The following is a 26,011-nucleotide window of genomic DNA, read 5'->3' on the forward strand; positions in this document are numbered from 1 at the left end:
TTTTAACTTTCCTTGACAAATTTATCCAAGTACCCATTCCACAATAGATCTGTGACTTTGCAAAACTGGATCTGAATTAGCAAAACTGGTAATACAGTCACCAAATGCAGACATGCATTGGGATCTTGTTATTTTTCTAGAACTGATACCAGAATTGCATAGTGGACATGGAAACAAAGGAAAAGACTCTAAGTATACTCTAATGCTTCTGACATGAAACCCTGACCTACAGAATTCATTAAACAAACAAAAAACCACATTATTTTCAAATGTTGCTACCCCTAGAGTTATGCGGGGGGGGGGGGGGGGGGGGTTGGCGCGGGGCAAAGGATGTAGAAGAATGCAGAATACCAGACAGTTCCACTAGTTATGTAGGCTACACCTTCATATGATGGCAGAGGTGTAGCTTTAATTAAAAGCTATCTTCAACATTTCAATGGAGCGACCACCTGCCATACCAACCACCTCAGTAAAATCATCTAGTTCCATAGCATACTTGAGCTTAATTCATTATACGTCTTCATTCACAGTAAGAAAAGGGGATCATCTGCTATCTGATGGGATATATAAACTTCAAAATTTTCAGGACTGTTTCTTGTCTAAAAAAACAGGTCCTTGAGACACATCTTCATGCTTATCCCTATCCCTTTGATGAAAAAAAATGGCAAATTTTGCTGTTTATCACAAGTGGTGGCAATACCGCAGAGGGCTGAAGGACCACAGAATGGATAGTTAAGAAAAACAGGCTGGTAAACTATGGAACCTATTAGTTGATACAGTTAACAGAACAAGTTGTTCAGAAGACTCAAGTGGGTGACATGTAGCAGGAAGAAAATTTCTTAGAAAATAATGGACAAAACAGAACCTCATCTACCCTTGAAATGATGGCACGTGTTTCGTAAAGAAGGTGGAGCCAGTCAAAATACATCATCTTGTTAATGAGATTATTTTATCTACTAAATCTTCAGTACCATATAAGATCAACCTACTTATTACTTTGCTAAGAGATACAATACTAGTATCAAATGGAGCATTGTACAGAAAACACCTTCATGGAGTACTCTTGCCTGAACATTTTGACAGCACTTCAGAACTCCACAGAAATACTAGCTCAGTCATAGAAGAAGTAGCTGCAAACAGACCGATCATCTGTTTCTGAGGCCATCACATTAGCGGGTTTGTAAGGTCATGCTGATGAAAGCATATGGCTTCCAGTTCTAGAGTTAGATTGGTCATGGTTACTTCATAGTCCCCTGCATCAACCAGCATTGCACAGTTTCAACATGCCGAGCAGTTTAAATCCTTTATTTCATCTCAGCAAACTAAGCAATGAGTAATCTTCCTGTTTGTTGTTATTGTTAAACAACTCTCCCCACTCTTAAGTTCGCATTGCAGAATGCTGTTGTGATATATATGCAGATCCAGCACGCTTGTATGAGACATATATATAATTCATTTGGAACTGCTCAAAGTGATGTGTTAGCACAGCTGGCAAAGCCTCTGAAACATACAGGAGCCACAGCTGTATTACTTAAACTGGACCCCTCATGCTGCCTGTGTCTGTATTTCTGCAATTTGACGAGGCTTCAAGCTGGAGAGCAACAGAATCCCATACTAAAGCTTGCTAACAACACCTTAGTATGAATTGAAGGTGATGGTACTGAAAAACTAATATTAAGTCTTTGGCCTGCAAGTTGTACGGTGTTAGCTTGCAGATCCAAGCCTCAGATCAGCATCCAAATATTTGGGTGCTTAACCTAATAGAACCTATATGTTCAGAATCTATACATTACCCTCAAATGTCCGGTGCCTCCTGGGGTCTTCTCACTAGTCTTATCCCCACGTGAAATTAAAAGGACAAAAGGACATTTTGCAGCTAGCAACAGTAAGGCCCCATCAGATTGCTCACTACTTATTAAGGCAGAATTAAAGCCTAAGTTTCCTGATGTTTTGAGTAATTATTTATGCTAAGCAAAACAGTTCCAACTGAAGAGGCTAAAGGACATACCGAGGCCATATCTACTCGCCTGGGATATGAAAGACCAAAGTTCCAGTTCTGTTCTGAATCTTGCTTAGTAATAGTAGAAGCTAGTGTGTTGAGGGGTCTGGCTCTAAAGTTTTGACTAGAAATTGCATCTCTGCAGAAAATGCTACATTGGATTACAGAAAAAGCTTTGGATTTATCAAATCAAGATTTCCTGACAGGGAATACTTTTGTGGTAAGGTAACAAGTATATAATGAAAATTTGTGATGGACAGATATCAACTACAATTTTTCTGGATTTCACCTAGCGTATTTTTACATGAAATGGGAAAGAAAATTATGCAAAAAGAATGCTAATTTAATACCACAATTTTCACGTGCATTTGTTTGATACACAAATGATGACTCATGCTAATACAGATATGTAAACCGACATTTGTATTTGCTTTTCCACTGCTGCCGTTTACCCGTATCTCTAATTTTAATGAATATATGGCAGAGGGGAAGGGGAGTTGCAGTCCCATGAGCAAAGGCTTTACATTTTGACCCCGCCACCTATTAATTTTAGTACTGCAGGACTGAGATATTTAGATCCATGCAAAATGCATAAAGTATTCTCTCCCTGGCTTCAGAGAACTTTCAAGATATACCATGTTAAGTCTGTGTTTAATTTTTTTTTAATTTAATTTTATTTTTTATTTTTTGTAACCATTACCTTTTTTGCACCCATTGGTCTGTGCCCCCCTGAAATTGCTTGCTACAAGCAGTTCCATGGGGACCACAGAGCTACTTTTGGGTGCTTGTGGTAACTGACGCTTTCTACACAAGCAAGGAGCGCGAGCTGGCTACAGAGGCTATGGGTAACAGATGCACATGTGAACACCAGAGGATTCAAGCCACTGCTGGAAATGAAAGGTAGTTAGCTGAACCCTGGCTAGTATAAACTTCATGATCTCTTCTGAACTTCCTGTGACCCTTTGGGTTATGACTGACAATTAAAGAAACACTGAGATATAGAAAGACAAACCTACTTGCCTTTCCCGTATCTGCCACAGTTTTCTTTTAAGCAATTTTTCCTGTAAACTGAAGTGTTTTCTATTTAAAGTGGCTTATAAAGCTGATGAGGCTTAATATTAAGGTTACCTGTATTTATAAAAAAGACACTTTCCATACATGTATTTTAGTATAAATCCTGTATAGAAAAATAAGTCATATCATTATGAGTGTAACTGTTTAACAACATACAGTGAAATTACAGGACTTATCTAGTTAATTATTATTACCTAATTATTATTACCAATTACCTATGGAAATTGACATAATCCTTTCTTATACCAACCACAGACTTGATTTTCAAAATAAGCTTTTAAAATATTAACAGTTTACCCTATATCTATCCAAATATACCATTACTGACATTCATTTTAAATTTATCCATTCATATGTGCTTGTGCCACATCCTGCCAGCACAAATCACTTCCATTTAAAGCAATTCATCCGAATAAAGTTGAACTAAGCAACTCTGGAGTTTAAGTTTTAAGGCTTTGGAAGAAAAAGTAAAACAAAAACAAAACTAATTCTGCAATCCAGTCACTGTGTGGCCACATGCTGTTGACTATTTCATTGTTGGAAGAGACTGCTGCTTGCATGAGGTGAATGCTGAGTACAGCATCTCCAAGTTAATGTGACAAGGCCTAAACGCAGTTTGGCAAAGCAGAGCTATTCGTTTTTACTGATCGGGTTCTGTGCTCTGCTCAGCATGTTTACCAATACTCTGACAACATGAAGTCAGTAACCGACAGCTTAGTGCATTAAATACAGCTGCTCTGTAACTCTGAGTCATCCATTTATCTTTTAACCAGGCTTCTTCATGCAGTTAGCACCACCGCCAAGTGTACTAAGGAGAATTCACTCTGCTACAGTTCAGTAGGCTGAACTCCAAAGCTACTGGTAACTTGGCTGTGGTGTCAAGACCCAGTTATATAACCCCTTGAGCTGAATGCCGCACCAGAGCGGGGAGCAGAGTGCACAAAGGGAAAAAGAAGAAGGAACCCACATTCCAAGGGTATTGTGGTTCAGAATACGACAAGAATGGACTTCCTAGACTTCTAACAGACTTTCATTTTGTAGAAGTTATTTTTTTTTTTTTCCCCACTGTAGAACAATGCACAGTTTCAATCTAGACAATCAGTGAAAGCAAAGAAATGCATTAATCTCAGCCACTTGCATGTATGCTGGAATAGACTTCAGTCTACAGACGAATGATGCTGAGCACTACTACCTGCATTCCTCAGATAAACTTAATGATTAAGGGTGTATGAATTAAAAGATTGTTGCCAGGCCAAGTCACTGTCACCTATTTCACTGACAGATGCCTTGCATGTTTGTGAGAAAGTATTTCGACTGGAGTCTCCAACGTGATCAAAAAAGAGAAATTAAGTGACGGCTTTATTTCTATCATCATGGTAGTCTTTTGCTACAGCGCATCAAGCATTCAAGAAGAACAAGCAATACATAAGAGAGAACCAAACCTCTCTGATAATCCCAACACACAGTATTCTGTCCGTGCATAGGCATACCACAAATTTAGCTGTGGTACCAAATCAGGTTCTGAGCTACCGGTAATGAACTACCATAAGCAGAACACTATCAATTTAATCCAGGTCGAGATCTGACCCTGTAAGTCTCAACACTGAAATAGTTTAAAAAAAAAAAAAAAAAGAAGAGAATTTAATTAATCCTCAGTCACTTTTCCCAAAATGGTCTCAGATGATAGGGTTTTTGGTAGTGGTCACTGTCACCTAAATGCTTGCTTAAAGAGTAATTTGTTTCATACCATAGACAATTAATTTGCAGTCTAGCATAATTCTGTCACTACTAATCTGGCTTGCTATTATGCAACTAAGAAAAGAAAGGCTGGGCAAGGGGAAGGAAAGTCAGTATATCAAAAAGCCAACACCCACTGTGTTTCTTGCACCCAGACTACTTCTGTTGGGCCCACACCAGCTTTGAGAGGTTAGGGCAAGATCTGAGATTCTTCTGTTTAATCAAAAGGATCAAGTCTAAAAACAAGAATACTCTTTGTGAGATAAGGAGCTTTATAAATAGCTTTGCAAAACATTGAAGATGGCTTGGTCCACTGCAATCACATCTATTGATTTCAAAGCTACAAAAATATATACAGTTTCATATAAGGACAAAATGGTCCATCTTTTTAATTCAGCAAAGATATTGATATTGATAGCTGAAAATGAAAAAAAAAAACACTAATTAGAGAGGACAGTCTTTTTCTGCCATTTAGGTGATGGTCAAAACCTTCAATATCATGATTTTATTTACCAGTAATCTTAGCTGTAAAATCCCACAAATCACTGTAGGAGTTATATTAATCATTTTAAGGAAAACAAGTTTTAACTTAAGCCATCATTAACTCTGACCTTTAAAGCTGAAGTAGAATAGGTAACTTTTTCTACTTTGCATCTCTTTTGGTCAAAACCAGAAACAGGTACAGTGAGTACCATGGTAAACTACCTTCCTCCCCCCCCCCCCCCGCTATCCAAACCTAGACAAAGAGAAGTCTGGAAAATCTGTAAGTGGCTGTTCTCAATATAGAATTCCAGTCCAAACAAGATGAGCTTGTGTTCTGGGATATCTACTCAAAATTCCAAGATAACTGCGGTGCTAACAACTTACAACTTGTGCCAGTTAAAAATCTGGGGAGGTATATGAAAAGAAACAGATGTTATGCAGCAGTACACCTGAAATTTTGGACATTACAGAAATAAAAGGCAGTGAATACAAGTTACTATAGTTGAAGTGGACTAATTTTCATTTCCTGGTAATGAAACATTAAGGAAAAAAATCAAAACCCCAAAACCTCAGAAAAAGTAGCTTTGATTATGCAGGTTTGATCTCTCAGGTCAGATGACAAAAACAGTTCTGAACAACTGGCTGTCTTCCTAGATGCACTGAAGACCCTGTAGAGTACAGAATGAATCATAAAGAAAACAGCGCTAAGTAAAACGCGACTCTGCAAAGAACTGAGTGCCTTTCAATATGATGAAAAATAGAATGGAAGAACTTAATAGGATCTGGCATAAAGGTCACTCCTGATTAGCATGCAGATGTTGCCAATTCTGCAAACTACTTAATTCATGGCTAGTACAGTAATTAACATTGTTCTTGTTATGCTTCTATATATTTGAGGGGAGGAATTTTAGAGAGCATACCTGAAATTCTGAACCAGTACTAAACTGTTTGTGTTCAGCTGCATCTGAGAAGCTAACGAGAATGTGCATCTCTCTAAAGGGCCTAATAGATGCATGACACTCAATTATGATACGCGAAGGGGAAAAGGGAACAGCGTGGGTTTTGAAACCAATACAAACTCTCAGCTTCCTTTATCAAGGCTCTGTCAAAAATAGGGAGGGAATTTACAGTGTTTCTTTCACGTGGTAAAAACTTGAAATAAATGAATAAGTAAACGGAGTGGGGATTTTACCTGAGAATCTCTAAGGCATAAAGAGGCCAAAACAGTGCATGCAAATACTGAGACAGTCTTATATCATCTTTCTCACAAATGGACCCAGCATGTAACAAGCAAGCACAATGAAAGGAGCATCCCAAGTCCTTCTATCAGAAGGTTTCTGTAGTAACATACAGAGGATCACCCTGGTCACCTTCACAAATACTGTGCAACTGAGCTGAAAACCTTAAGGTCTTCAGTTCTGCCTGGAAGCTCCCACTGATGTCAATTATATTTAGTAGTTGATAGGAGACATCAACTTGTACATTGCTCTGAGTCTGCTTCTTGTTAAAACTTTTGTCAACAGCTACTGAGTGTCCTGCCACCTACTCCTAATATTTTGTCTCTTCTGCCTATGCTATTCAGAAATAGCCAGCAGCAGTCTGGTAGGACACACAACGAGTAGTATTACATAATGTAGAAGCACGAGGTGCTCTTCCTAAGAACCCTTGCAAGTACAGTTCACCCATCTTACAAGGTGACAAAGCATTACACCACACTGTATGAGTTTGCAGGCCCCAGGAAAACAATGTGCAATATGACATGGATGAGAGACAAACAATACCTGTAACTTAGAGAAATATATGGACATCAGAGCAGCATAAGACAAATCAACTATTAATTGGAAAACAAAAGGCCCGTTTGTTTAGAACTGAGTATTATAGCACAAACCTAAGTAATATCATCAAAAGCAAAGAGGCAGCAAAAAGATGAAGCGCACAAAATGGTTGGCCTGGATTATAGATAAACAATAACTTTATGGACATACTATTTATCAGAGTACTGGGAGGACAAAGTCTCAGGTAAAAATGTTAAACTCCTAAGCTTAGCAAGAGACTTAATTAAGAGGGAGGTTGCAAAGAAGTTAAAACTGAGGTTATTCAGCAGTATTGTGGGGCTCTCACACAAAAAGATACACCAAGGAGACAAAAAAGCAAGCTCTGAGCTCTCGCTGCCCAGCACAGCACAGTTATGTCCTCTGTCCTCATCCCGCATAGCCTTTTTAGAAACCTTTTAAATGCACGTTTCTCAGGTGACCTTCTGTTCTGCCCCTACAGAGGTCTTGCAACTTGACAGCCCAAGCATCCACACGCACATCTAAAATTTTGGGTGCTGGCTTATACATTTAAACAAGACTTACGGTATCCTGTTTCTGAATAGAAACATCTTAGCCTGAAGTCTTGAATCACACATTAACAAACATTGTACTCCAAAACCATACATTGGTGTCTGTCTCAGTGACTAAAACCACTAGACTCATTGCACTTTGCCGAGGTACTAATGCTGGCGAGGCTGGACGCTAGTCTCCAATTCACAATATCAAAAGTGAAAAGGCATGTTTGGTTGCATCCAACAGAGCTTTTCATGCCAGTATTCTAATGTATCTCTGATTTTCTTCATAATTTTATCCAACTATATAAACAGAAATAGGGCATATGAAAATATACAGTTGTCTGAGTATGGACTTAAGTGCATCAACATTTATGGATATACACAGCTTAGAGAATAAAAGATACCACTGTGCTTCTTTTTTTTAATCACAGAAAATAGCAACATACTACATGAGTGCTGCAAGGCAATCTGCCAACCGAACTAACTAAATGTATGAAAATACTTTTACTGAAAGAACTGATGCTGAATTAAATGTTTTGCTGCTTTATTTGATTTGGTTTACCGATCATTTAACTGTCACCAAATTCTGAACTTAAGAAGTGACAATGCTTAATGACAATAAGGCACTGTAGATCATGTGTTAATGCTGATTAATGCACTTCCCAAGCATGCTAGAAGCATTTGGCTTGCCTTGTACCTTACACTGTGCACCCAAGGCATGCATTCATCAGCACTACTGCTCAGTCTGTCATGTCTTATTGCTGAAGTAGCGCACCATTCTCAGTATGTTTGCTTTGAGCCTGCCTCAATCAATTTACATTACACTGCCCACCCAAATCCACATTTTTGAGGTTCTCCTAGCTCTTGATGATCAGGGGCCTGTGTGTTTAATAACATTTTGCTCTGCCAGTCTAATTAACTCCGTCACTGTATCCGCAGTCAGATAAAATGCTCATTTCACACCACATTAATTTTTATCAGCTGAACATTAAGCAACACAAAGCTATCTATGCTTGGTTTAATTTACATACTGACAGAGCTACAAAGCATTACTGCAGTGACTGCAAAGCAAATAAGTAGAACTGGCATCAAACATGGCTGCTTCAAAATGAAATATTGATTTGCAAGACTGGCATCCCAAAGTAAAAAAGAGGAAAAGAAAAAATAAAAGAGAATTACAAATTATTTTCCCCTGTCAGCACTAAAAAAAAATATGCATTTTGTAACCAGAATGTCCTTAAATGCTATAGCTTGAGAGGGGTATTAAAATTAAAACTTATTATCTGACTGGCCAAGGAACGTTCAGAGTGATAGTAACGTGTCTCATGCCTTAGAAAAGAAAAATGCAGGTGAGAAGGACTGTATCAGAGAATACATCTAACAAGACCTTCCTGCTCTCTTCACTTTGCTGACTTGAGCTTAGCAGTCCTCTTGCATAACAAAAAAATAAATGAAGAGAGGATTTAAGAAAGACCCTAGAATTCTAGTACACGAAAAACTCTGGGAGCCTGGAATTTCATTCAGAGTCTAGCAGTGACCCTTCCGTGCTATTTAATAGCATCTGTGACCCCACAGCACCCAGAAGAGTAAGTATTCAACTGAGTTAAACTGAATACTTAAATGCTGACCACACAGATCAATCCTTCCCAGTTTTTCCAGTATGCTACACCACAGTAGACAGCTGAAGACCTTAGCTCCAAAGACAGTAACATCCTGTCTTCCACTCAACTGGCCAAAGTCAAATCTTGGCTAGAGCACAATCTGAATTGCACTCCATTGAAGAGCTACAGCACACACCTTCCTCTGGGCCACGGCTACTCTTTGGCTTCAAGTTAAAACAAAAGATTAGGCAAGTCTGAGGGGGCTGCATTGCAAAATTCCCACCGAGGTTTAATAAATAAGCAAAACGAATAAGTTAGTGTTTTTCCACTTCTACATATGTTGATGTAATATTTACATCCTTGGAGCTAGTGCCATTGAGTGGATGAATGACCTTTTGATGCCTTTTTTCACCTCAGTGCCTTGGTCATTCTGAACACTAAGCAATGGCTCTACTGTACTAAGGAGGTTTCTGCTCACAGCAGTGCATGAGGTCACTGGCACAAGCAGATCCTGCATAAGCAAGCAAGGAAGAAAACTCCTATGTCCTAGAGGAGGGACAAATAGCTAATGTTCAGTGTTCCTTTCCTGAAGATTTTGTAAAATTTCAAGGTTTTTTCATTAATTCACTGAAGAGCTATAATTTTGGCCCTGGTCATATGTGTGATTTTCTGGCTCCTCTGTCTTGAAAAACTGCTATTGGCATTGATACAGTTAATTCTCTATGACATTTGAAATTTCCCCCATTCCTACAGCATGGTGTCCTGGCTTCCCTGCCACTACCTCCAAGTGAGCAGACAAGTAAATCTACACAGGACTGGGCAATCATGGGATTGTTCCCTGAGGAAATTGGCTACTGCTGTGAAATCTTTCTTTGCTGTTGAAGCCATCTTTACAAGGGGCTCTCTTCTCTTCAAAGAGCAAATACAGTTAATAACCTCCAACCCAGAAGCACTGATACTCGGCTTGACTAGTAAGTGAAAAATCATTTCAAAACATGACATGGTATTACAGCTACTTCTCTTGACTACAGTATAGTTTATTATTTTATTCCAGCCTTCACTGAACACAGCTGGTTTTGGAAACAAGCTAACTCAACCCATTATTTACAAATACTGACATAATGGAGATTTGACTGAAGTAACAGTTCAGTGCCTAACTCGGCCTTCCTAACGAACATAAAATTGTTCTGCGGTTCCCTGCTTACTTTACCACAATCTTCCTTCTCCTTTTCCTGCCAAAGGGAACATCCAAAAAAGGAAAAATACAAACCAACCGCCCAGCCTCAGCCATCTCTGAACTTTAGGTGGGTCAAAAATCATCACCAAATCTATATGCTACCTTCAGATAAAGCTGGGAAACTGTTTGGTCGATCTTTATAGAACACGCTTTCAACATATGTTATAGCTAGTTTCTCAGGGCGCATTCATGTTACTTTCAGCTGTCCTTTGAAATATGAGAAGCAAAATAGACCCAACATACCATTCTAACTGAAATCAGTCATTGTTTCAGCGTTAACTATAATACAAAAAGTATCAACCCTTCCTGACATTCTTGTCAGATTAGTAGCAGACAGTTTCCTAAAACATTAGTCAGTTGGAACCCAAAGGACAACATGACTTTTAATTCAAGGTAACTGGAATAAAGAAAAGAGAGGCTGATTAATTAGATCTTTACAGTGAACTAATTTGCATCCCTATTCTCACTGGTTTTCTAAAAAGAGAATCAACGTATGTTTGCGCCTTACATCATTTGGTTCTTCCTCACATTAAAAACGACAGGTTTTTCAGGTGAAAAAAAATAATTTTCCTATAAAAAGGTTTCATTTCCTATTGGGACATAAATGATTTTTACCGAAGTAAAATTCCTTTCATCACTAGTGTAGTTGGGATAATAAGCATGGAAATTTGTTCTTGGAATTCTCCCAAGAACTTGCAGGACTTTCAGCACTGTTGTTACAGAGAATTTAAAAGATTAATATAAATTATTTCATGCATCCTGCCACCACATCATCTGTCACATCACTACTTTTGCCCAGCATACAGACAGGCATAACCCCTTCTTGCAACTTAAGCCTCACCTTGTGGCTAAGATTGGTACCTGGGGGTACAGAAATCATGAATGCCTGCACCACTGCACCAAACCCTCTTCTCTCTTCAAGCCAAGAGAGGGAGGTTTCCCCAGAGAACAGCAGGGCAAGTAGATCGGTCAAGGAATCTTCATCTTGTTTCTATCTTTCTAGTACATGAAGTTGCACAAGACAGTGAGTTATTCAAGTGTAGAATGATAGCTCTCACGGCTGTGCAACAACAAAACGTACTATGCTGGAGAAGACCCCTCTCAGTCCATTGACATTTATTTCAAGTTTTTTTTTTTTTTTTTTTTTTTACCGAAGTTAAATTTCACTAGTAAGCCCAATTGCTTTACTCAAGTATTTTGGAGGTCCAAAGATCCTTCTGAATTTCTCTTCACATCTAAAGCTGTACTAATTCATTTAAATTGAAGTGGCTCTCATACTTTGAAATAAGTCCTGCTTTGCAGCTTGGAAAGATCTACGCAAATAATAGCCAGTTAATTCCCCTTTTACTTCCTGCCTCAGAGAGTAGTACAAGACCTTGCCATGGATATCAAACTGAACTTCAACTCTACTTCAGATCATCCTGAAATACAGAGATTGTAGGAAATTATGTTAAAATACACACTGCAATGTCTCTGCAACAGCAAACTAATCAAACCTCTTCTCACATGCTGGTTGGATTCATTAGCCAACAAGCTGTTTTTCAAACTAAGACTGGATGTGCCATGAACTGTCGGATTGCACCCTGAGCAAGTTTTCTGAAGTGTTCACCCATTTCATATATGAGTACTTTCTGCCTTCCCCAGAACTGCAATTTAGCTTCTGCTGTAAAAGTCTTCAAGTACAGGGGGAAACCTAACTTAGCTATCAGTAGATTTTGCACCTTCAAATTAACAGACACCTTTTCACCACCTCACTCCATTTGACTTTCCTGAACTCTGCTTTTGCTAGCGTTTTGTATAGACTGTGTCTTCTGATAACTCAAATAAGTAGCTTATTGCTATGCAGGCTTCAGAAGTGAAACGTCACTGGCTGAGAGGGAGCAAGTATTGGTCTTGACAGTTTGGATGCTGCTTCGTTTCTCCAAGATGACTTTTTTGACAGCACCAGAAAGCTTTGTCTGTTTTCAAACTCTAAGATATGACAGGGACTCAGTATGCCAGATAAGACAGACCGTGCCAGGTCAGTGTTTTTGTCTACACAAGCTTATGGTCTCTTTGAATTTATAAACTAGCGGAGGAAAACATGCTGGGGAAAAGGAGGGAAAAGTATCTCAAATTCATCCAGTAGGTATGCTATCAACAGTCAAACCCTGATGTGTTTGAGAGGAACCCTGTAGCCTTTGTTAAGCTATATACACCCTGTACTTAATTGAGAAATGATTCTTAAGTCCTGGAGAGCTACAGGTCTCTCTATCTCTCAAACGGGAAACAATCATATCTCGCAGCAACTCATTATGTATTCTTTTTGTATCATGAGTTGTTTTAAAACCGTGAAATTAGTTCTGGCAGAGTGTACAGAGAAACACCCATGAGATGAGACTGAACAAGTTATGTAAGGTTTCCACACACTCCTCATGAATGTTAACTCTTTGTGGCCAGAAGCCTGCCTGCTTAGAAGAGAAAGTATTCATATAGTATATAAGAAAACGTTTTTTTCTCCTGGCATTCTGTGTATATAACAACTTTATATTTAGTTTTGGCAAAGAAACCTCCTTTCTTCATTGTTTCTTGTTGTACTTAGACAGTTATCACGCAACATGACTTGTATCAATTAAAGAAGTTTACAGTGCCTGTAATTAGTTCAGCTGGAGCTGTCTGTGCTGACAAGTAAATCGACCCTTCTGTGTGGCATTCTGAAAACCTTCCCAAACATATCATATCCATTAATATGCATCATGCCATAGGAGAACATATCTGTCAGAAAACAATATCAATGCAATAATGTGCCTGATATATTTGCCTTGGACTCTCTAGCAAGGATCATAAACCCTTCCAAAAACTATAGCCATTGTAACCATCAGGGAGCTTCTAGCCTTTCTGGAAAGATTAGCCTTTAAGTCAGCCTCTGAGCACTTACAGATGCAGTTTTTTGCAGAGGCTAGGGTTAGTGAGTTGAAGGCCTTTAAAGCTCAAATTCTTCTGTTCTGCTGAGCCTGGAGAGGTATGATGACAGCTGGGGTCATGTTCATGTTGTAATTCAACAAATGCACATTTGGAGCTGGAAGAGATTCCTCGTGCTTTGCTGAAAGTAGAATGGAGGATCAGGAAACTAAACCAGAACTTCAGTTCAGCCTTGAGAGCTACAAACAGGGACAGGATGGAATTGCAGCTCAAGGTACATATAAGATGGGACCTTTTGCCATTCTCCATTTACAGTGGGGCTCTAGCCTATTACTAACTCAACTGACAAAGCTGCCTGTGATACGCAGTGTTCAAAGAGACAGAGGGAAGAATTTGTAAGATTACGTGTCAGGACACAGTAGAGTCTATATAAAGGTGCATACTGCAAGTACAGCCTCCTTGAATTGCAGGTACAGTCCTAATTGCTTGGGATTTAAAAAAAATAATCACATGAAACTTCCAGAAAAGCTTTAATTTGTTAGATTTCCATTTAAAAGATTTTGTCTGAAAACCTCACTGCTTGCTAGACCTGTATGAGTGTGATCAAGTGAATGAACTGCCTTTGCAGAGCTGCTGGAAAACAGGTTTGTTCTTCAGAAATGCAGTTAGTTCCCTTTACTTTTTGCATTTCAGCAAGAAATTCAAATTCATTGACAAAAGACTGGAATAAGTGACAAAAACAGAACAGAAGCAGTATGTTGGCTAGATTCAGTAGCTCAGATTAACAGAAGGAATGAATTTTTGTTAAATAGCAGAAGGCTAAACAGAAGATCATTGCTGCTTTTGGAAAAAGCTTTCCACATGTTACATACATCTCTGCTTCTGAAACTTTGTAAGTTCTGGGGATAGAAACTGTCTCATTTAAACTTTATGAAAGAAAAATCAGAAAACTTTTTTTGTTTAAACTTTCTAACAATCTTCTGTTGACATACTCTGCTACAAACATAATGAACAACAGAAGTCAAAGGCTTCCTGTTACCCAATACATCTGAATGCTACACAAACTGCAGGAAGAAAAAAAGTCTCATCAGCTTGTTCTAAAAATGAAATGCACCATTAAGAGAGGAAACAATTTTAGCTGCTTAAATATTTCTTAAAGCAAACAGGACCCTGGAGTTCAGCAATCCTGCATTACTCAATGCTGATCCAAAAGTCTTATTTTCCTCTCTTTAAGCATTTTGGACAATTGTTCTGAATATGATGCCAAAATGTAAAACTGAAAAACACAAAGGATATTAGGATCGTCTGAATTACAGATGTCTCTAAAGACAAATGGCATAAAGATGTGAAACAGACTGACCTTAAATGTCCTTATTCTCAACCTGCCTAAAGGGCCTGTGTAATTTTCCTATAGTTAGGCTGATTGGAAGTGATGATAACCATTCACAGAAATCTTATAAAACAAATTAAAATTGTTCCTTCGTGTACTAAGTCCATTGAACATGTTATAAATCAGCAAGATAACAAAAATTCTTGCCAACTTTTCTATACCAATTACAGCACTGGAGAGGAACAGGTGACCAAAAGACACATACAAATTAATACTCTCCATGGGATGTGAGAGGCTGTTGTAACAGACCTGTCTTCTCCCAGACATTAAAATTTTAAAGAACCATTCACTGGCAGCTGATAAAAAAACAACAACAGAACAACAACCAATGACTACAATTACTTTTGTTGATTAAAAAAAAGGAGAATATTTAGGGTGTCTTTCTGTGTTTACTACTAGAGATGCTTGCTTCCATGTGAGCACGCATAAGGAGCGAAGGCAGATGAAGACTTCCAGTGGTATGGTTCAGTTTTAAAGTTACAAAAGAACAGCACAGTCCATAACTTTTGGAACTACTGTGTGTTACCTTTATAAAATTCATGGTATTCCACTGCCTGTTGCCCTGAACACACCCTGAATGTTGTTTTTATTTTGTTTAAGGGAAGGTTTACCACCAAGATTAGTAGAAAATGAAGGCAATTGCCTGTCATTGTCTTAACAGCCGTGAAGTAAAATAAATAAATAAATAAATGTCTTTTCAATAACATTATTTAATCACACACACTCTTAGTCCATTCCAGGGGAGACCAATACAATTTACTCATAAATGCAGTGATGTGTATTGCTGGAAATTTATCACTTATTTTTCTCCAGCTGGTACATAATGTTTTAAAGGCATCCCTGACTTAATGCTTCAAAACACCTTTCTGCATAACAACGAAAGTATTCAAGGACAGAAATTCAATCTCTGTCCGTCAAACCTCTAGAATGGAAAAAGAAGCTACATATTGCTGTGGCCTGACTTGCTTCAGTATGAGTTTTCTGTGTGTGTGTGATTCAATGCTTCTTTCCAACTGACAGTGAACTGAGACTACAGCTCTGAATGTACAGGATGCATGACCAAATACATGGCATAGGCAGTTCCACCACAAACTGAAAAAGGACAACATAGGATACAACTCTCTTAAAAGCTGGTCTGAGTCATTTAGGAACGTGCACCTCTGGGGCATCCCTGGCTCCATTCAGTCTTATTAATGGTAAAACTGAGCTGAGACTGAAGAGTCAAATCTTCTAACACATTAGAGAAATGTGAGGTTTAAAATAATCTTTAACGGGAGTGGGGGGGGTGGGGGGGGGGGGGTGGGGGAGGGAAGGGGGGAAGTAAAACTGACCAGTATTTTTCTAGTCTGGGCCTCTCTCTCTGCAAGTTTTCTCCCGTGTATGGATTTTGGGGATAGATGGGAGTAGGAGTAGACTATCTGCAGTCAAGTAAACCATTTGGGCAGAGAACACTTCATTTCCCTGGGTGTGAAAACCAAGATGTTGTTCAAATGGTGATTTCAACCAAATTATGATTCATTACTGCAACACCATCCGCAAAGTAACACGCAAGTGAGGCTGTCCAGCTCACAAGATTCAGATCTACTGATTTATCCCAGTACAATAATTAAACTCTACCTCCAACAGCCAAGGGAACACCCGCCAACACATGAATGATTTCACTGACAGCAGTTACTTTGACAACCCAAACAAAGATACTTCATTCCTATCTAAGCAACATGATCTTCAACTGTAACCAGCCACTTAATTGTTACCTCAATCCAACATCCAGTATTAGGGCTTGCAAAGCAAATGCAGGCTCTCCCCTGTGAAACAAGAAAACAAAAACCCCACAAAACCAGCACTGTAATACTGAAGAGTAAGTGACCAAGGAAGATGACAACAACATGTTTCAATGTTCCATATAATTTCCACCTTTAATGGCAAAAAAGATAAAGTAAGTCACAGCACCTTCTCATGCTGAGAGTGGAAAGCAGCATAATTCATTTACCATCATTTGTACAAGTATTTCAACTATGAGCTTTATGGCTCATCTCTGAAGAGACTGGGATATAGCCAATGCATCTTTAATATGCATTTTGCTTGGTGAAATAGTTTTGACTATTTCCCCTTTTCTTAGAAAAGTCAAAGCTGCCATAAATCTAAATTTTCTGCTCCTGATCTTTCACTGTAAAAAGCAAAAAAAAAAAAAAAAATTTTCAAGGCACCTGACAAAATGAAACAGCTGATAAAGAATCTGAAAATTCTGCCTAGTTCATTACATGTTCTTGTAACTTCACCCCTCCCCAGCCAAACTGGTCCAAGTGCCCAGAAGCAAATGAACAAAACTTTCCATGTGAAGAGGATGTTTTCAGCTGGCAATTTCAAGTAATGAAAAATTAAGAAATGTGAAAAATTTTGTCTAGGCTCCATATAGTTTTACCTAAAAGTTGATTACATTTTACAGCAACAGCAAAAGGTCAGTAACTGCACCAGTTTTGTAGACATCAGTACTCAGAGCTTTCAAAGAAAAAACTAGAACTTCTGAATAGAGCAAAATCATTCTTCTACCCTTAGCTCTGGACTTACGTCTTAATAAAGAACCAAAATTAAAAAAAAAAAAAAAGAGGGGGGAAAAATAGAAAGAAAAGTTCCCTGTTTGTCCTGATTTCAGTGAAGTCAGAAGTAGCTGAGAACACTGCTACTCTCAAGGAAAATGCCATCTAACTAGTTTTCTTTGCAATACATCAATCTAAGCTACAAACCAAACAATGCTCTTCACGTCCCTTCCTTATCTTTCGAAGAGCTTTATGACCATGGCAAGAGAGTGTGAAAACTTTTTCATTATTCTAGGAAGCCCTATTTCATGATTCACCAAATTAGTCTATTTTTCAAGTTTAAGGTTAAGGAGAGAATTGTACAACTGAAATATAGTGAAGTCAACTTCTTCTGTATTTCACTAAAAAACCTCAAGATATTCAACCTAGTGACCAAGAATTTTGGTTACCCTTTTGATGTAAAGCAGGAAACGTACTCAGCTAATTTTACCTCTCATTAAATTTCCATTTTCCTGCTATTGCATTTAACTGTCTTGTATTATCATGGTGTTTCAATGCTGCATTTTAGAAAATGCAAATATATGAAATTCTAATAAAGAAAGAAAAAATACTCCTAATTCAATATTGACTAAGCCAACCTTGCTAACACTAAAAGGGACAAATTTAATCTCATTTTTGAAAGCAGGTATAGTATCTAAAGGATAAAAAGCTTTGTTAATAAGCCCATTCTTACATCCATATGAAGCACTCATATGGTCAATATGCACTCAATATGCTAAGCAATTCCAATAAAACACTACAATACCAGCTGCATGCTTGTATTACAACCAGTCAGCAGTCTGAAAGTGAGAAAATGAACTGCATATTAACGTTAGGTAATAGTTATGTCTATCCATCTTTACAGCTATTTCTCCTACATACTACTTTTGGTTACACAACTTAATCTAGAGAGGAGTTGCTGTTGGTTATGCATTTCTAGACAGCAGGCAGAAACAATGAGCAGGGTGAGAGCTGTTAAACTTCCCATTTTTCCCTATATGCTAGAATGTAGTTAGGGCAGTGGTCTGACTTCATTGCTACAGTCACAGGTCTTTTAAGATTATATTCATTGCCATTGCTCTGATAGAGACCCTAACATTATGCATAAATCTATCCAGAAGAAAGGCTGCTGCAGTTGAGACAGTAAAGTTTTGAGTACACGCTCTTTTTCTTTGGGTTTGTGTACCTATTACATATTTACATGTACACACTCTCCTGATTGCTACTCCAGACACTCATGGCCCCAGTTAAAGGGCAGTGAGCACTGCAGTTTTCCCAGTGTCTAAATTCTGCTGTATGGATCATTACCATGCACCTAAATATACTAATGGTATCACAGTTCATTTTTTTACTTCCGTATTTCCCCTTGCCTGAGGGTATAAAATTCCATACACACATCCTGCCTGCACCACTTTTTAAAAGATTCTCCAGTATATAGTTGTACATTGTATAGTTGTCATGCAGTTCTGCATCTCTATGAAACATGCCATAACTTATGATTTTACTCACAGTCCTTTAAAGTAATCAGTTCCCAGCCACAACATTAGAGGTTCACTTAATTACTAAGTACTTCAGGAATTTACTTCGGATGTTGATGAACTTCTCGTTAAACAGGAATATACAGGGAAAGCAATCCTCCTTGTGATAAACCATGTTATAGATGTGTTTATACTGGAGACTTACAACACCGTACACAAAATTCTTACTCTTCAGTTATAAAGTTGTTTACAAGGAATATATTTTGACCTGAAGTTTCTGAGACTTGTTCAGAAAACTGCTTCTCTCTTCTTTATATGATGTCACAAGTCTGACAGCAACCTAATCAAAACATGCAAATGAAGTCAACTTCCCTGAATGGTTGTAGGAGTCCTCCAAAGAAATTTACAGGTAGTCCTGGCACAGAGATATTTTTTTAAATCACTGACTTCGTTTTCCATGGTTCTATCATTCTACCATTCTATAAGGCCTGCTTGTCAATTTATACTTTCTGCTGAGAGCAGATGCTTCAGACTGGGGAAGACTGGGGAGACGCTTAATTTTTGATTTAATTCTGAACACCTCCAATGATGGTGATGTTCAAGAAGCAATAGAATTACAGAACCTTATTTAGCCTTCCACTTTACTCAACATTCAAACTGAAGTGACTTTACTTAATTTACTATCAAAGTCAAAGCTATTGTCAAAGCAACTTTGTTTTTTCTCCCACTGTTGGTCACACTTTCCTTTACAGCAATTCACACAGAAACTGACTTTGAATGCAGACTGAGAAAAGAACAAAGTCTCCCTGTTTCCTTAACTCCACTCCTTCTCTTAGCTGTTCGTACCATCCCTTTCCATGGCATGTACTCAGAAACTGATGAGCTGAAGAAGCTGTTAAGATCTAAATGCATGCAATGGGTGTTAAGCCATTTTTATAGAAGCCAGATGAACTCAGCTGAGAATTAAAATGAGCATTTGAGAAACCCCACCTAACAACTAAAGGAGGGGGTTCTATTAATACAAGCAAACATCATCAGCATCCTTTGCATTAGTTTATACCAGTGATCTGTTAACATAGAAGATGAAAAACATGTCAGGTTCTCCTCAGCACTGAGAGCACGTACTTCCAAGGATTATGCAAAAAAGCTTGCATGTCACCATATTTGGGTTTCCCAGTTTGACAAAACACATTACCATATTGCAAGTCTTCCTGTACCTTGCATTTATGGTAAACTATCTGACGAACTTCTATTTTTCTCACATTACCTATAGCTTCCTGCTTATTATGTCTTTAATAAAATTGCAGTGAGGAACTTCAGCACCCAGACATTTGCACAAAGCCACACGTGAGCATCTCTCTACAAATAAAGCACATTGCAATTAACAGAACCACAGAACTTGGTCTGATTAAGAAAAGCACTAATGGGACTTCAGCATAAGTAGAACAAAAATACTATCCCAGACTACTAATATACATGGCTAAGATTTTCAGAGAGGCATATAAAACAAGCTTCTATGAAACAGTGACTGTTGAACACAGAAACTGAAACACACCCATTTGGAAAAGAGACTGAATGCTCAAGGCTCAGGATACAAGTCTGGCATGTAGTCCAGTGATTTACTATTTATACAATGTCGAAGAACTGCACTGAGGTAGCCTGAGATAGTTCTGATGCAGAACAGCCAGTTGCCTGTTGGTCCAGGATTGCCCCTGATGCTAAAAAGCCCCACAGCTATAATCCCGGACCCAACTGAAGCAGGGCTGGGCCTTGAACCCAAATGGTTTTGGCAACCAGATAAACTTATAAAAGGAAATCCCTTCTGCATCCAGATGAAACTCTCAATTTTCTAAGGTACTCACAAATAAAGGGGGTCAGAACTATCCATTCGTACTAGAAGAGCTAGAGAGTTTCAGAAATAGACAAATTCAGTCTTCTCCTGTGTTTAAAAACATGACAGTCAGATGTCAAGATGCTGTCCAAGTCTGGTATAATGTCCAGAAAGGGAAGATTCTTCTTGCAGACTTGGGTGCATGTTTCTTTGCACACAATCTCAGTACATCACAGAATAATTAGAACACATAACCAAAGCAAAAATAACGCAAAGCTCATCTAAATGAATGTAGTAAAGTTAATGGTTACTCTGCTGCCATATCAACATGTATAAAATGTTAAACTTGCAACATACATGTATCTCCACAATTAAAAAAAGCTTTTGAAATTGTACCTATAAAAAACTGTTCTCATTAAATATCATCTGTTCACTAAACATGACATTGCAAATGAGTATTTTTTTCTCCTGAAACTACCTATACAGTTACTTATCCCTTCATTTTCTTATTACTTTTATTGTTTACTTACTCTTAAAGGTGTTCATAAAATTCTTACATAAAGTACAGGCCTGTCTTCCCCTTGATTCACATACAAACCTGAAGAAGTGTAATTTATCTCTGTAAACAAATCTGTAATGATCCTGATGCTGAAATACTTATAAAGCAGGTGCTTAACATTCCAAATTGTGCAACTCAAATAGTCCCTGACAGGTAGAAGCAACTGCAGAATACTGATCATGACATCAAGACTACTTGGAAATGTGTTTAATTTCACACCACCACCGCCCCCAAGCTCTCAGGAGGAAACCTAGGACAGGAATTCTCTGTAGACTCGTACTAGGAGGCTGAGTAGTGCAAACACCCAGCTGTAGTGGTACAAATTACAGCCCAGATTAGCAAGGGCTCTGATACGTTAACTCTAACAATTCTGACCTGGACATGATCAACAAGCAGGTGTTCTAAACCTGAACAAGCCAAAAAACAAGTGCAAACCCAAAATTTTGTTCATTCCAAAATAGTTTTTTTGTAGCATTATATTTCAAGGAAAAAAATGGCTCATACTACTAATCCTCATTTAATATAAATGCCAAAGGTAATGCTAACAGAGAGAAGGATTTTTCTCTCTCCCTTACTCCTACACCACACTGAGAAAGGTAACACATATGGAAAACTGACTGATACTTCCTTGGCTCAGAGATAACAACAACAAAAAAACACACCAAAACCATTATCATCTTTTCCTTACATTATACTGGAAGTGTAAGCATTACTCTTTGCTTGAATATAAGTCATTTAACCCTTGCAATTCTTTTGATCCTTACACCAAACAGCATTCATTACATATTATAACCTGCAATTCTCTTGGGCTTTACTATATATATCATCATTCTTGATTTATAATGGAAAAGTGATTAAGTGACTCCTCCGTACCAGACAACATGCCAGTGGCTAAGCAAGTACCAACACCCATGAATCCGGTAGTACATGCTCTCTCCCTCGCTTGCCACCATTCCACTCAAACAACGGGCCAGAGTCTCTGGCCTCATAAAACCAGAATAAGTTAACTCATCTCCATGGAGTTAAATTTGCATCATATAAGTACAATCAGTATCAGACAAAATATTTAATTAGATTTTGCATGTGGATTTTCAGCCCAGAGTGATTTGGTACAACTGAGTCATTCATACATTATAAAATTATTAACCATAGTAAAGATTAAAAGTAGTTGAGATGAAAGCTGGGGGGGAGAAGAGAGGTTTGTTGTTTGATTCCGACAGAACTCTAATTCTCTCTCTCAAGTCATGCCACTGTGAAAGGAAACAGAACCAAGCCCTGACTAGAAAACACAAAGGCTATGGGCTCAAAACTACAAGACGTGGGCTACCCAGCCTCAACCATTAAAGCATCTACACAAAACACGTATGAACGGTTCCAATGAATTTAAGAACTAGTCACACACTTGCTCACTTGAAGAACCAAAGCTGGAGTGGGGCTTATTCCTTTAAGCGTGGTGCTGTCAACCTTAAAAGCAATCTCTCAATCATTAATTTATAATATAAAAACAAAAATGAGCTAAAGGACAGCAACAAAACTGCATGGAGGCTACAACTACAATGGCCCTTCTAAACCTCCAGATGTAGGCTAATAAATCTCAGCCAGCTACAATAAACAGCACAAAAGCAATGTACGTTTGTTTCTTAATATAATGAATTTTGAATTTCAATTATGCTGAAAAATAAGTTTGATCAATTATCCCACTGGAATAATTTCCACCTTTTCTGGATGTCAAATTGCAGTAACATTACAGAATACTTTAAAGAAGCCTAGTGAAAGAAAGTTACTAAGAACTATATTGGTCAAATTTTGGTATCTGTCCTAGTCTGCAATTATCTTTTAATTTATGGAAGTACTTTCCATCTATATTAACACCTTGATGATGAAACCCAGACTTTAAAACACACAGGGCTGAATCCTAAAGTTACTATTTAATTAATAAGTTACTAAGTAAGTCTAGAGCCAAAAAGGATAAGAACAAGGGGGATGGAAAGAGAGCACCAAGTAGCTTCACTCATTGTCAGCATGTGTTGGACAGTATGCAGAAATAAGTATTGCCTAGGGCTCTCTTTTGTAGTCCGTATGATACCAGATTGCCTTAGAATTTCAGGGACTTCACAATAACCTAATGAAAAAACAGATCAAAGAAATCATTGCTCACTTCCACAATCTTCTTATCCCACCAGAACTAGCCACAAATTTTTATCAGAAATTCCGAGTAAGCACTGAGACTTCTCCTGAAATTTAGAAAACTTGTCCAAGACACAGGCAGAAAGCCAACTGTGAGGACAGAAAGTGAGCATATTTTATTCTTGCTGGATGGCAGAGTTGGCACCGCAACATGTTCTCCCTGTCAGCAGCCCACAGTTCTGGCAGGGTTAACCATGACAGACTCCCTCTTCAGAGTGGGCTACTGCACAGCATCAAGACAGACATTTTAGAAGGCATTCTGTACTGAATTAAAAGCAGGTCATCTTTCCTCCCTTTCAGACACTTTCTTAAATGTGTGACATTGTTCCATTTTTAAATTGTTTTCAAATCATTAGTATTTGTATCAATAGCGCCAGGCAGTGAACAGCCTTAAAAGAAAATACAAAATCCATGAATTAAGGAGAAACTGAAAACACAAAATTACCTGTTTCAGAAATTCATCCAATCTGCATAGTAACTATAATTAAACACAGTTGCTTGAAGTGGGAGAGAGAGGTGTTGCTTTTAAGTTTACATATATTTCATTACATCTTCTAGGTCCTTATGGCATCACACAATGCCTCCCCTCTCCTTCCTCAAACTAAACCACCCTGAACCCACCGAACAAGAACTTGTAATACTGCCAAAAGCTCACAGAAAACCAAAGCATTAACACTCAAAAATAATAGGCGAAGAAATATGCTTACCAAACGTGTAGTGATTCATTAGTGATCTTAGTCTTTGCAGACACTGAAGAAAAAGATGGTTAAAATTTGTCTATTTCTGTGCCACTGCAAAACCCATTTCAAGCTTTGATGTCGTTTACTCATTTCTCCACCCTGCACAGGTATTTCAGTTTGCTTCCTAGTGCTATACTATGGTACAAAAAGAAACCTAACAACATATAGTTGATGTTTTTGTGCTTGAGAAGCAGTCTGAGATCGCAGGCCAAAACTATAAAGAGGAAAAATGACAGGGAGAGAGAAACAAAACTTTTCTTTGTCCCATATATGTGCATAATGAAAAATAGCCAGCAGGTTTTATGAGTTTTCTTCTGCCTTAAACACAGAATAGACCCTAACAGCCTGCTGGTGGTTTAAAGAACACCAGGAGACATACAGGTGCAAAGTATTTATGTTTTCTGTCTGGCAGGTAAACTGGGAAAGGAAAAACTCATCAATTCCCATACTACCTTAAGATATTTGCTGCCAAAACGTGAAGGAGAAGATTGGCATCATTAGTTTCAGTTGGAAAAAACAGATATGGACTAGGACTACTAATGAAATTTTTACACAGTGTTAGCACACAGCAAGATTCTTAATCCTTACCTTGTTACAGAAAAATCTCTGAAAATATAAATCTAAAGCTTCAAAATCCAAAACAAATCAGAAATTGTTTGTTTTAAAAAAAAAAATCCTTTTTTTTTTTTAAACAACAACAATTTGTGGGTACCTTTATGTTTTAGTCTATCCTACTGCCCTTGAAAAGTCTTAAAAGATGATACAAAAGCCATCAAAAACTTTCCAAGTGTCCAAAAGCTAGCAGAAATGCAATCTCGGGACTACACTCCATACACCATGACCTTTGAGCATTTCAGGTCTAGTTCAGATCATTTGTTTATCATCCTTATAAGTGAAAATATTTCTAACCAGAATGGTGTGAAAGATGGGTCCTTTAATCCAACCTTAATCAACAGATCCCAGTCACCACCTCTGCAGTACTGCCACCTTCAAAAAGAAATGTCAACTTTCATTTTTGATCATGACAAACAACGAAAAAATGTATTCCAGTAAAATAAGAATAGAAAAAAAATCTTTCAGCTCTACAAATAAATGTTAAAATCAAATCAAGACTTTCAAAACTAAAATGGGATGGCCCACTCATGGTTATTTTTCAGATTCCTGCTTGCTTCCTGATTTGTTTGGTAACATCAAGAAATATTGGAAAAATCAAAAGACAGATTACTTCCATTGTAATTGTGCAATTATTGGAGGATCAGAACATTTGAGAGTTACTGCATCGTTTATTTTTTACATAGCAGCAAAAGGGAAAAACAAAGAAAAAACAAAACACAAGTTCCTTATAGCTATTTTTCACTGAAAACAAACAACCACTGCCAAGCTGCCAAAATTCTGATCCTTTATTTTGACTCTAAAAGTGGAATTAATTAAGAGTAATGGCACTGAAATTTCAGCTCAAGGTTCTCACTAACAATTCTTTTTTTCTCTTGTGGGCTAAATATGTTTTGCTAGGATATACATGTGTCCAAGAAACAGGGTAAATTTCATAGCTTAACATTTTTATCTTCCTAACTAAAAGAATCAAGTACCACATATCTCAAATAAGTATGGGAAACTTCCACTAACCTTTCAATTACCACTATTACATGAAGTCTGAGCTCAACCGATAGTAATGCAAAAAATAAGATTTTTTTTTCCATACGTGCATAACTCAAGTGTCATTCAATACCAATCTTGCTAACTTTAATCTAGTCTATAAATTTAGGGAAGTATGAGGGGAATAAGTACTTTTCATGAATGATTCAATAGGTAAGATATATAAACATCAATGCAATGGTTATTGAGGTATCACTACCCACTAAGTATTAGCATACGAATAGGAATCCTTT

At 37.8% G+C, this 26,011-nt stretch overlaps 1 protein-coding gene across 7 annotated transcripts in view; it reads right to left on the minus strand.

The window, feature by feature from the left end:
* RORA (RAR related orphan receptor A) overlaps window positions 1-26,011 on the minus strand; it is a 432,323-nt gene that overhangs the window by 164,812 nt on the left and 241,500 nt on the right. Inside the window, exon 1 of one of the 7 annotated variants that reach the window (XM_080608119.1) lies at window positions 24,090-24,253. The exons of the other annotated variants lie outside the window; for them this stretch is intronic. Coding sequence (XP_080464245.1) covers window positions 24,090-24,108 — 19 coding nt within the window. The 5' untranslated portion in view covers window positions 24,109-24,253. Of the gene's footprint in view, window positions 1-24,089; window positions 24,254-26,011 lie in introns of those variants that run through there. 7 annotated transcript variants of the gene reach the window in all.

Source organism: Anser brachyrhynchus (genome assembly GCF_964034855.1).
Source record: "Anser brachyrhynchus genome assembly, chromosome: 11".
NCBI lineage: Eukaryota > Metazoa > Chordata > Aves > Anseriformes > Anatidae > Anser > Anser brachyrhynchus.